This window comes from Pyxicephalus adspersus, chromosome 3, assembly GCF_032062135.1.
Source record: "Pyxicephalus adspersus chromosome 3, UCB_Pads_2.0, whole genome shotgun sequence".
Taxonomy (NCBI): Eukaryota; Metazoa; Chordata; class Amphibia; order Anura; family Pyxicephalidae; genus Pyxicephalus; species Pyxicephalus adspersus.
Genome location: NC_092860.1, coordinates 65,013,533 through 65,026,736, shown reverse-complemented (window position 1 = coordinate 65,026,736; position 13,204 = coordinate 65,013,533). Strand labels below are relative to the sequence as shown.

Below are 13,204 nucleotides of genomic sequence, written 5' to 3'. Positions count from 1 at the left end.
CACAATGGCAGCTTCACTTGGATGATGATAAGTCCCCCCTAGTGTATGGGTGTGTGTGAGGGGGGGGGCACTAAAAAGTTCCTGACACTAAACAGGTCCTGAGTAAAGCTGAAGGTTCGGTGCTTTCATATTACTCCTTCATTATTTTGCACAATAGTCAATTAGGATACCTCCACCCAGGATATTTCACTTTGGAAAGGCCAGATCAAGATTTCATTGCTGTCTGTTTTCCCTATTTGGAACATTTACTACTTGTCAAGAAAAAAAAAAAATAGGTTATCTGAATGAAAATCTTTCCAAAGGGGTACCAAGCAGAAATAAACTCCAATGTGGTGGCACTTTGTCAACTTGATATTTTTAGTAAAAGCCAGTACACCTAGGTCCAGTTTCAATTAAAGAATTTAGAAGATGGCTATACCTAAAACCAAGCAAAGTGCTGTTCCTGGGACTCAGGACAGCCAGTTCAGTTTGCAAGAATTAGCTGTGATGCTTACTTTTTCATTAAGCAGTTTTAGACCACTTTGACCAGTAGTTGGAAATTCACCATCACTGATGCTGTGTCAGTTCTTGCTAGCCAATTTCTATTAATCTCTGATACTTTAGGACGGGGCTTACTACATGAATTAGGATACTGGAAAGGATACAGTAGTGAATGATTGGTTAGTGGCAAGACAATATTAATATGGGATAACAGGCCTACCTGGCATATGCTATGCTTTAGGTTTTACTACAGGAATGCCAAGTGAGTTACTTGGGGGCTGGTTGGTTAATGTTTATTTTGTTGTTTTTTTTTTTATTTTTGGGCAATTTGATAATAAAATAATAAAGAACATGTAAGTAATGGCAAAATAGTAAAAAGAACTTAACAAAAAAACAACTTTATATAGTCTGCCCTAAAGAATGTGAATAGACACTTGGCTGCTGATTATAAATACTGTCTTTGCTTGAATGTAATGCATTCAATCTACTAGCAATGAATGCGATTCATGTTTACTTAACATTATATAACTTGAGCTCACACTTACCACAATATATATATATATATATATATATATATATATATATATATATATATATATATTATATATATATATATATATATATATATATATATCTCAATCACACACACACACACACACACACACACACATACATACAAACACACACACTCTACTACTGTTCTACTCTATCCTACTTTGTACTGTTTGAGAGTCTTGTTTTGTGGCTTCATTTTTTAGACTATATCAGAGGGCAGAGTTTGTCTAAATTCTCTGTGGTTGTTCTGGAATGTTATCTCTTTAAAGAAAATGTGTGAGCAGTTGTTTTATTTCACAGCTCAGCTGATGATTTGGAACCCCAGGGAGAATGCTGGAATGAGGGAGGGGGAGGTAGTGAGAAATGTATTATATGTTTATGCAGAGGTGGGTAGTTATTGTGCCTCCAATAAATTAAACCAAACTGAAATAAATGCCTCAAGTGGATGAAAAAGGTTAAAGGAAAGAATAAATGGACATCACAGAGCAGAAAAGAAAAGGAGGTACATGGCAGATAAACAGCAGCCTATGACTTCTTGTAAGAATAAATAATTTAACTCTTATATTTCTAGACAGTAAAAAAAAAAAAAAAAATCACATAATACATACTGCAGTCTATACAGTCTGAATTAGTTAAACTTTACCGAAATCCTGTTGAGGCTGGAATGTACTATACTATGGAAAGTACCCATAGAAAGTCTTTCTGAACAAAGTGTGCCTACATTTTCGAAATTTCATAATCACATTGCATGCTGTTTTTCCAAGGATGCAGTGAATTTGTGTATGCTACACTTTATATTCTTAATGGTAGAATTCCCCTATCTTTCAAATGTGCATGGGAGGATGCTTTAAATGAAATGAGCCCAAAAACCCTTTTTTCTGTTTTGTGTTTAATAGGTGTCTGGATGTTTTGGGAGTGAATCTACAACAACTGCACTATGCAGATGTGTTAGTTTTGAACAGCTCGATATGCATTCTTAGTGTATTAAAACAAATAGTAATGTAATATGTGGTGATTTTAATGTAGGTAAGAAACTCATTCCTGTTGCCTGAGCATCATTTTTAATATCTGCTCCCAGCGTAGGTTTCTACATATACATTTCATTTTATTCATCTAAACGTCAAATGTCTATACAATTGTTGCTGAATTATATGTTTCATTAAATGCAACACATTAGATTCAAAAATATTCTGTACTTTTACAATTTAAACTAGGTTGCTTGTAGAGAAGAATATGGATTAAAACTATCTTTTTCTATATAAAACACAGAATAAAACAGAAATGTCAGATTAATTTCAGCAATGTACGGGTAGATGGCTTTACCAAATACCCAGAAAGCTTCATACACAAAAATATTATTAAAAACAAGCCATGTTTTATTTTTACATTATTATTATTATCTATTACTACATACATCATGTCTACAGAAATACATTTCTAGGTCTACTATATCTACAATAATATGTAACAGAGTGCAAATTAAGGCTAACGTATAGCTCTAGCCGGTAAAAAAAAAAAAAAACCTTCCCCACCCACCAGCTGCCCTCTGCTCACATCCTCTTACTGTTTTCTATTCATAAATATCTCACTAGGAGAAAAAAAAAGCAGAATCAGCTGCACACAGGGACAATTAATGTGTATGGATGGGTTTGGGGGTGGGGTACAAGAAGACAGGACGCACTATCTCCTGTACACCAAATCAGTTACACTCATTAAACCAGAAGACATGGAATGTAGGGACAGACTGACAATAAAAAGGGAGGGTACACAATGTGTAACAGAATGGGAGCTTTGTAACTCACACAGAGATAGATAGATAGATATGCAGCTATTTAAGCTAATAGCCATTTGTAGGTATGTATATAGAGCATACATAGAGAGATACATACATAGATGGATGGAATGATAGATTGGTAGATAGAGGTAGATATATACACATATAATTAGATGGATGAAATGCAAGATACATACATGGATGAAATGCTACATAGATAGATAGATATATAGAGTGAGAGAGATATGGATATGGATGAAAAGATAAATAGCTGTGTAGCTATTTATTGGAATGTATGTGGATAGAGCATACATATAGATGGATGGAATGATAGAATAAAAGACAGAGAGACAGACACTTTGATATATGTTGAATATAACTCATAGAAAATAAATGTAGTATAAAATTTACCAATATGTATATATATATATTCCACATATATCAACACCACATTTTCATCCTGAACAGTTTCCACAAGATAAGGCATTCGCAGTCAACAGATTGCTTATATGTTTCTATCCCTCTAATAACACAAGCACTACAACATACCTTTAAAAAGCTCGTATATACTCTCACAACATTTTATATTCTCCCTTAACATGACATTTGCAAGAAACATCATCTTCCTGCAGCCCACACCCAAAAAGGATGTTGGATCCAAACGGTGCTCCTTACCTCCCACGCACAGCAGCGACATGGTGTTTGTTCTAGTTGCTGGTTTGGTGTCGGCGCAATGGCCAGCACTCCCTATGGCAGTGTTAGCTGGTCAGTGCCCTTCTTCGGGTACAGCTGGTCATAATGGTTGCCGCTCGTATTGCACTGTGTCTGCCATCTTTGTGTTTCAGCACTAGAGCTATGAAGAGCTCCGTTTGACGTCAGGAGAAGAAGAGGGTGGGAGTCTGGGATGGAGCAAAGGGAGGAGGGGACCGGAATTAGTGAACACACCTGATTTATAAAAAAAAAAAAAAAAAAAACACACACAAGTGTCTGGCTAGGAAAATCCATTCACAGTAATACATGATAATGGGGGTGGTATAAAATGATATTATGTTGCACATAAATTTTTGAAGGAATATAGGCTGTTAATAGAGCTCCAATGAGTTCAAGGGAATTTTTACTTGATGCCATGAATGCTATGCATTTGCAGTGAATGAAAATGAAACTCTCCTGACTTCCCCCACCCAGTCATGTGCAAGTAAAAATTGAGTTTTGTTTTTGCATTTTTTTTTCTATTTCTTTGGACTTGATTGTGCATTTTTTACTATGCTCAGTAAACTGAAAGAAAGTTATTATTTATAGGGATTAATTACTTTTTGAGCAACCTAAACCTTTTGAGCAAATCAACCATTACGTGTTGGTGAACAAATACATTAGCAAAACTATTTTATTCTTTTATTGCATTAATATGAAATTTTATTAATTGATTTCTGGTACACTTTTTAATTAACAGTACTCAAAACAAACTCAAGATACCAAATGTTTGTCAGTGTATGTCTTTTAAGATGTATTGAATATACAGTGAAGAGCTAACTGTTGATTGTTTTCAAAATTGTTTTTCATGAGGAGCCCTTGAAATATTTTTTAGTTTTGGTTGCCAGTGAGAAGAATGCCCCATACATTAGTGGTCAGAATGCCATCTTAACAGACAGATGAAAGGATCCTTGGTTTCATGTACGGGCTTATGGGGGCACAATCAACAACAGCTCAAAGAATACCAGGGCCTTTCCGGAGGAACTCTGGTCGAGAATAGCTAGGATATTTATGTCCATTTGGTATTCCTGTAAGAGGGTCTTGTCCCTGAAAGTTTGAAAGCTAATAGGATGAACAGGTTTTCTATTTATTTTGACTAATAACTTAAAATTTTGGTACAAGTTTTAGGTCTTTACAACACGCTTTACATACATTTCACTGATGTAAAAAGTTTTTGAGAGCATGCATTTTTCTTTATAAAGGATTTATTTTTGTATGACTACAACTGTCTTTGAAATGACTTTGTTTTAATCGTACAACCTTTTACCTTTTGATATTAATGCAAATATTATTTTGTCAAATGTTTGCACTTATTTTATATAAATTTTATAAAAATATTGAAATACAGAACAATACAGTGTAAGTACAGTTCCCGTGCATTGGTACAATAACATTCAACAGTGTTGTATTCATCTAATAAACTGTTTTCAGTCTAGACAAAATGATTGAACACACACATAATGAAAACAGGGGGGCCGGGAATAACAGATGATGGGGAGATACCAACAATAGAGGAGGGAAGGGTCCAGTCTATGCTTATACTAAAAAAAAAAAAAAAAAAGGGTTAAATCCAAGTGCAAAGCAAAAGCTTTGTTTTAAGATTAAGTTTTTTTTTTTTTTATAGTGCCTCCGCTTGTGTCTATCAAGTTCAACCACTAAATAGATTCTTACTAGATTGTGTCCCCTCACAGGAAGTGAAGAGATGTTTACACCAGACACCTACTTAAGATTTCATCTTATTTCCTTGTATCTTGTTTATTTAAGTTGTCTTATTGAAGTAGATAATATTACACTTAAAAGGGTCATTCCTATTTGTTTGTGTGAAGATACATGTCCAGTAAAATCATATTCTATTGTGTTTGGCTGCCGAACAATTTATGAGCTTTAGTGTAAAAAAGAACTACATGGGCCCATAACAGCGATACTGTAGCTGTTTTAATCAAACAAAAATTCTAAAAGCCATAATTACTTGCTATAGACAGTGCCATTTAAAGTAGGGGCCTATTTAAAAAAAATAATAATACAGGTATTGCTTTAGCATATAAAAATATTTACTGCCATTCAAATAAGCATTGTGTATGTTAATATACATAAAGATCAAAGTTTGTATCATATTTACATAGCTGTACTCTGAAGCTATTTGTGCTATTTGCATTCAACTTTTTAGTAGATTTTTCTTTCAAAAGATGAATATATAAGATAGACACAAATTGTGTTTTTCAATTCTCCAAAATAATATATAGTAATTGTGTGGTAACTCCTGGAAATAGTATCTCAGTGTCTGCATTGTCCACTAACTTTTAGAACATAAACTTCTCACGTTTGCCACTGCGACTACGAGTGCTTGTGTCATTTTCTGCTCTGTTTCTCTGGCACATTCTACCCTGATGTCCCTTGTATTATTCCCTTGGTTATTTAAGGGATTCTCCTATCCTGACAGCTTGTGTGTACTAACCTGTTGTAATATCATGAGTTAACCTAGCCATGCAACCCTTGGCCTGTTGCTGCTTTAACTTCAGTTTATTGTCTTCTCTTGTAGCATTGTCTGTCCTCAGCATACCAATATTCACAATCTAACAAATCTTTGTTAATATTGTTGGCTCTTCTTTAATATTCCTCAGGTTCTGGTACCTTTGTTTGGTATGTAAATGAGTAAATGCACTAAAAAAAAGTAAACAAGGGAACTAAACAGTAAATCACAAAATAAGGCATCATTAGCTCCTAGGTATGAAGTTGATTACAAATAAAGATATATGATAAATTTGTTAACAGGATTGTGAATTGTTCACAATAAGAGACATCAATATTACCATTATTATATGCAGTTATATATTATGTTGTTATTGAAAAAAGTAATAAAATGTTGTTGAGGTGTCAGGAAGTGTTAAAACAGAAAGATTGCAAATCTTTAGACAAACATTGATAAATTGTATGCAAGAGAAATGCAATAAATTAAACAAAAATGTCAACAGTACACTACAGTGCACACATGTTGTTATATATTGGGGAGATGCATGGGGAGCTTTCTGAAATGAATAGCATTAATTGTACATTAGCACAATGCAAAGGTGCAAATCTGCCTTATATGTATGGGTAATGCAGGTGGTGCTGACAGGCTTTAGGCTTCAAATGCAGCATGCTTTTGTCGTTAGTTTGGGATACTTTTGAGACTTAAATTCATTGATTCAGAATTCATTGCAGGAGCATTTTAGTTACTTCTGAACTTAATTTGACAGTGGGGGATTCTGGTTTTTAGTTTGTAACACCTGTTGCTTCATGACCTTGCATTTCCTGTACTGCTTTCTCCCTACAACTAAATCTTTGGTTTAGGCACTGCCTGTCAGCTTTATTCCCTGTTCTATGACTATCTACACTAGTACATCCACTAGAATGTTGAGGGGACACAACCTCGTACTTCCATCAGTAATGTCTACCACTCTTTGCTGGATGCCCAGATGAAAACTTGGTAGAGTGCTTAGACTCTGAATCCAACCTTTTTTAGGGCTCACAATCCCAGATATATAGTAATATGTATCTGCTACATGAGCTGGCTTCCTGTTCAAAAGTAATGATTAACCCTTATGTTTTCATCCCTTTAAATGCCAAGTATCTTTGGTAAGTAGTGTTGAGTATCTTTGCGTTACCAGAAAGAACTTTACCTAAACTTGATGAGGAGAAAAACAAAGTGGGCCAACTTCCACAAAGAGAATACTTCAATGTGATAGGTATCCATAAGAAAAAAAAAAAAATAAGGAGAAATAATCGAAAACTGTGAACCAAATTACATGCTGACAATCTATTAAAAAAATGAGACCCGGGATGAACATGCCTGTAATAACCACGTAAATTATGAGATCCAAATCTAGTACTAACAGGGAGGCAATTGAATAAATCAGTTCAGCTCTGCTTTAGATAACTTACCAGGCTCACCAAATTATTAGGCATTTGGAGAATATATTACACAGTTGATAGGCAATATTAAATTCTACTCCAACCCAGATCAGCATTTTAGAGGCAAAACACCTAGCAACCAACCCACAACTACACTCTTTAGAAAAATAATACCACCGAGGAGTGGGAGGTTTAATTGGGCCACATTGAAATTGTCTGTCAAATTTTTGTGTGACGAAAGGCAATTTTTTATGAACTTGCAGACTCTGAGATAAGCAAGCATTTTCTTCCCCTTTAGCTGTTCATAACTTCACAAGAAAAAAATAGTGCAAATCTTTGGGGACTACAAAACTGTCAACATATCTCTAATCTTTCACCCCAACCCTGTGAAAGAAATTTTAAGGATTGTTTAAGTTGAATCCTTTTTTTTCACTGCTGGGCTACACTCAAAAAAGCAGGCCACAGTGTATAGGTGGTAAAGCCCCACAGTCGACCTCTCCCATATTCCTAATTTTTTCTGGCATATTTGTATTCAATATTTGCATTGGTATATCAATAAACACATTTGTCTCAGACATTAAAGTAATGCCAATTCCCAGGTAGCCTATAGGTTTACAAGAACTGTTGAATCAACCTTTGGCTCAACACAGCCTGCTGAGGGAACATACTAATTAAGCATTTAAGCCGTTTTCATTCTGTGGTGGTAAATATTGTATGGACACCAGTGATGTGTATTCATATTTATAACTCATTCCCAGCTATAACCATAAGATAATTGATCCCTTCTTGGCTAGCAGGAAGATATCCAGATACATATCAAGTCCTTCCAGATCATGAGAAAAGGTTTGGGCACATACTGAAAAATACATCAGAACTCCCATTATTAGGGCTGCATATTACTCAATTATCTCTTAACAAGGGTTGTGAGGTAGGGTATCTTTTGACATGTAGGTTATTCACTTTAAGCTTTATGTTAAAAATACTGTGTCTTGAAAGTATTAGATTTTTGATGGCTGCTTTACAAAATGTTCTTCTGATCTCCACAGGGGGCGGGGGGTGAGTGTGAGGGGCAAGGGCAAATTCTGGCCCTTTAAAAATAATATTTTCAGAAAAAATGTTTTAGCTTTTTTTTTATCTTTAGCAATCATGACAAAGTTACATACACAGCACACTATGTACTCCTCCTGCACTAACCAGCAAATCCCAGGTGTCTTGATTTTTGTAAAACAAAGCCCATGAACAGTGGTGGGATGCTTCAAATAAACATATACAATATTGTTACATTGTAGTCCTCTATTAGATTCATATGCAAATCGAGGGGTGCAAACTTTTATTTGCATATGATGTCAGTAAAGCAATGCCAGTAATAAAATACTGAAACCCTAAATAAAGTGCATTACTTTTTAACCCCTTCTTAACCTTTATAGTTACTGAAAGTAGCCCTAATTATTATCTCATTTACCATATACTCTTACGGATTTGCTTCTGTTTTCATTATTTCTATTTTTCAATAACTAATAGTAATGTTTATTCATTGTAATTTGTTTAGTTAACTCATTATTTGTGTCTCATTAAAAACCTGAACAAAGTTGTAAAATGTATTTTTATTTGTTAAAAACTTTGCAATGTTTTGTATTATTCTAATACTTTTATAGTTATAAACAATTCACATAGTGATTGGCATCAATTTTTTCTCAATTTAGTTATAATTTTAATTCACATTGTGATTTTGCTCAACAAAGTGCTTTTTTATTTATTCTGTGCAAATGTAGATGGATTATAATACTTGAAAGATGACTAATGATTTGCAAATGTATTGTGTAAAATGTAAAAGTACAGTGACATAAAAGGACAATACTGAGATGTGCACTATTAAAAAGTGTTAATTCTAAATAAATGATTATGTAGTATATTGTGGTTTCACTTTGTAACATTATTAATGTGACTGTAGTAGGGACAAAGCTTTAAATTAGGTGAATACAGTTATGTCTACTTCACAGGCCAGTGGACCTAGTAAACAATGAGCACATGGGCTTTCAGCAGTTAACAACCACCAGACAATGTGTTGTGTACCTTAGGAACCAGCTGAAAGTTTTTTATACTGTTTATGATTTAGAGCAATGTTTCTCAACCTTTTTAACATGGGGGAAATCCCTTGAAATAAGTTTCAGATATTCAAGGAACCCCTACTATATATCCACAACTCACAATATATATTGTGTGTGTGGTGGTCAGCGGGAAGAATGCTTCCTACATTGCTGGCCAGTGGGAACAATGCCTCCCTTACAGATAGCCAAAAAGATCATTGGTGTCAGTTAAACTGACCTGAGAGTCACACATTGCTCATTGCTCAAAGAACCCTAAGCAACCTCTGGAGGAACCCTAGGGTTCCATGAAACCCTGGTTGATGAAAAATGATCTAGTGTAATACTATCCTAAGTAAAGACACAGTCATTGCCTAGTCAATAGGCCTATAGCTGAAATAATAAAATTGCTCTGGTCCATAAGAAGTATACAGGTGTGAGAGCTAACATTTTTAGTTAAAAATAACACAGTACACAGTTATTAAATTATAAAGGCTAGTGGACATTAATTCACCCAAGGCAATGTTTAGTTACGATAGTACTTTTACTAAAACAAGAAAACATGTTCTACTGTTTTAAAACTTTGTACTGAACCTAGTAGGGAAATCCGTACAAAGTATACTCTAAATAATTACTATGGGCAAAATAACTAACACTGATGACTGATTTTGGAGAATTGCCAGTTTTGCTTATCACCTGAATATTTTCATGTAGATCAGTTTGTCCTAGGGAGTTTCATAACATACAGGAATCCAGGCAATAACGATTTATGAATTGCATGATTCACCACTGACTGTCCAGATTTGCTGACATTACATTTTTTTCCAAATGTATTCACCTAATATTTAATCAACAATGACAAAACTGATGTTCTTGTAGTAATTTATATCTGCTTTAGAAATTATAACATAAAGGATATTAGAACAGTGCAGATTATGTACACTTAATTTTTAAATAACATGAAAATAAATTCTCACAGAAAATCACCCTGGACTTTGTCCTAAGCAGAAATTGTATGAATTCAATAAATGAAAAAAAAAATTATTGAGCTAAAGGCTAGAGATTATGCCTAAACACATTTTCTTCTGGACCATCTACGATGAGCCTACAAGGTAAGTGAAGGCATCATTACCCTGGGACAAGATTTTAATCGTACTTTTTTATGAGTAGAACAGCATTTTTCATACTTGCTTTGGGCTGCCATACTTCAGGAATTCTGCTTGTATTTGCTCAAATCTGTTGTATAGTGTGACAAGTCCTTTTCTTTTTTCTGTGTTTCAGAAAGTATGATTACCTATCTAGTATCTGTCCTTACTGACAAACATAGTCAACATGACCCCCCCACCACCTTTTGCTTGATGCTTCAGTTATTTGATAAAGAGTGAAAAGGTTAGTTTGTCTCCTTCCTGGGTATCTTTGCTATATTCAGAGTGGAGGCCGCCCCCTATTTAGGGTAATTGCATATGGAACTAAAATAAGGACAGAAAAGCAGGGGTTTACTTTGCGGCAAATAAATACAAATAAATAATACATTTTGATAAAGAGTTACAGCCCATGGATGCAAGTTCTGTTGGGTACATCAAACTTCACCACTTTTACAGCTACTACAGCTTGTGGCTACCACAATCTACCAGAGACTTTCCCGTAAGTAACACTTGAAAATAATAGGGAACAATTTTAAACAAAGATTTTGTTGACTTCAATTTTTAAGCTTATTTACACTAAAATAGGTATGCTGATTCTGAAAGTGCAGTTAGTTTTCTTCTACTACATCAGTTATGTCGGTTTTTTCTCTACCACTTATACTAATGCAATTATATTGTTATATAAATATTGTAGCGTGGATTTGTATAGGCTATTCATTTACATGCAAGACAGTGTGGTCAGAGGTTGTGCGCTGCTCTACGTAGTGAATGAGCAAAATTTATTTTTCTGCTTACACATGTATTTCCTTTCTTTCAGATCATGTCTGGCTCTGCTGTCTGCTCGTCGTAAGTGCCTAAACAACCCTGATTAGTTTTTTTATATCTGTGGCAGTTTCAAGGTAAACTTAGTGATCAAGATAAGTCTTGGGCCCCTCATAAGGTGTGCAAAAAGTGTGTCGAGGGGTTACAGATGTGGACAAAGGGAACATGTGATAAGATGCCATTTGGTTTACCTATGGGTTTTCGAGAGCCAGGAGATCATTTCAGTGACTGTTACTTTTGTATAGTGAAAACTTCAGGATATAACATTAAAAAAAAGTAACATAGGGTATCCTAGTGTACTATCGGCTATATGCCCAGTGGCTTATTCAGATGAAATCCCAGTGCCGATCGTTACACTACCCTCTCTTGAAGAACATGATTATGGTGATGAACTAGGTGACAACAATGATGAAGAGTTTGAAATTGAAAAGGACTCTGTTCTTAATCGGCATTAGTTGACTAAATTTGGCACGTGATTTGGGACTATTAAAGAAGGTTTCAGAACACCTAAGACTGCATGAGAAAAACTTACTTGAAAAAGGAACAAAGGGATCGTACTTTCGAACCAGAAACTTGCATTTGTGCAGTACTTTAGAACTGACAGTGGCTTTGTGTATTGCCATAACATACCTGGTTTAATAGAGGAATTGGGAATTACAATCTACAACTCAAATGAATGACGACTATTCATTGATAACTCAAAGTGGTGCTTAAAGTGTGTCCTTCTCTTTGTAAAGAATATGCAGAGTCATTGAGTTGTTGCAATATCATCAAAACAATTGGGTCATCTGTGTTGACCTTAAAAAGGTATGCTTCCTTCTTGGTCAGCAACGCAGATACACCAAGTATCCCTGTTATCTGTGCATGTGGGACAGCAGAGCTCGTGAGAGGCAATGGGTGGAAACGGAATTGGCCTCCAAGATCTGCCCTAAAACCAGGTGATCCAAACATTCTACATGAGCCACTTGTTGATAGAAAGAATATTAAATTCACGTCTCTGCATATGAAACTGGATCTGATGAAGCAGTTTGTTAAAGCTTTGCCAACTGAAGGAGACTGTTTCAAGTACCTAATTTGGGCATTTCCTAGCCTGTCATTTGAAAAAATGAATGCCAGTCTGTTTGATGGTCCACAGACTCGGCAGCTCATCAAAGATGAACATTTCATCAATACAATGTCAGAAGTCGAAAAGAATGCTTGGTGATCATTCAAAGCCATTGTGAAGGACTTTTGTGGAAACACACAAGCAAATAATTACACAAAAATTGTCCAGAAACTCCTGACCTTGGAGAGCTACAAAATGCTTGGTTCCAATATGAGCATCAAGGTGCATTTTCTGCATAGCCATCTTTCTAACTTTGTGGAAAACCTTGGTGCAGTCAGTGATGAGCAAGGTGAACGATTCCACCAAGATTTGAAGGTCATGGAAGGTTGGTATCAGGGTAGATGGGATGTACATATGATGGCTGACTATTGGAGCATCCGGCGGGATTATCTTAACACTGAACACTCTAGGAAAAGCTATAAGCGTAAACCTTAACCACTTACCCAATTAATTTTTAAATGTTTTACTGTAAAATAAAACTCAGAGTAACAATAAATCCTTTGCATGAACAAAAGAAATTTAAATAGACAGTACATTTAAGTTATCATTTCATTATATGTAAAGTTGGTATGTTTCTTGACAAAAATGGAGGGTATCC

General features: G+C 35.0%; 1 protein-coding gene across 1 annotated transcript in view; it reads right to left on the bottom strand.

The window, feature by feature from the left end:
* The window catches only part of UNC13A (unc-13 homolog A), a 192,199-nt gene extending 188,531 nt beyond the window's left edge, over positions 1-3,668 (bottom strand). The window contains exon 1 of the mRNA XM_072404972.1: positions 3,485-3,668. Within this exon, the coding sequence (XP_072261073.1) occupies positions 3,485-3,506 (22 nt within the window). The 5' untranslated portion in view covers positions 3,507-3,668. The remainder of the gene's footprint in view (positions 1-3,484) is intronic.
* Positions 3,669-13,204: the final 9,536 nt, after the last annotated feature.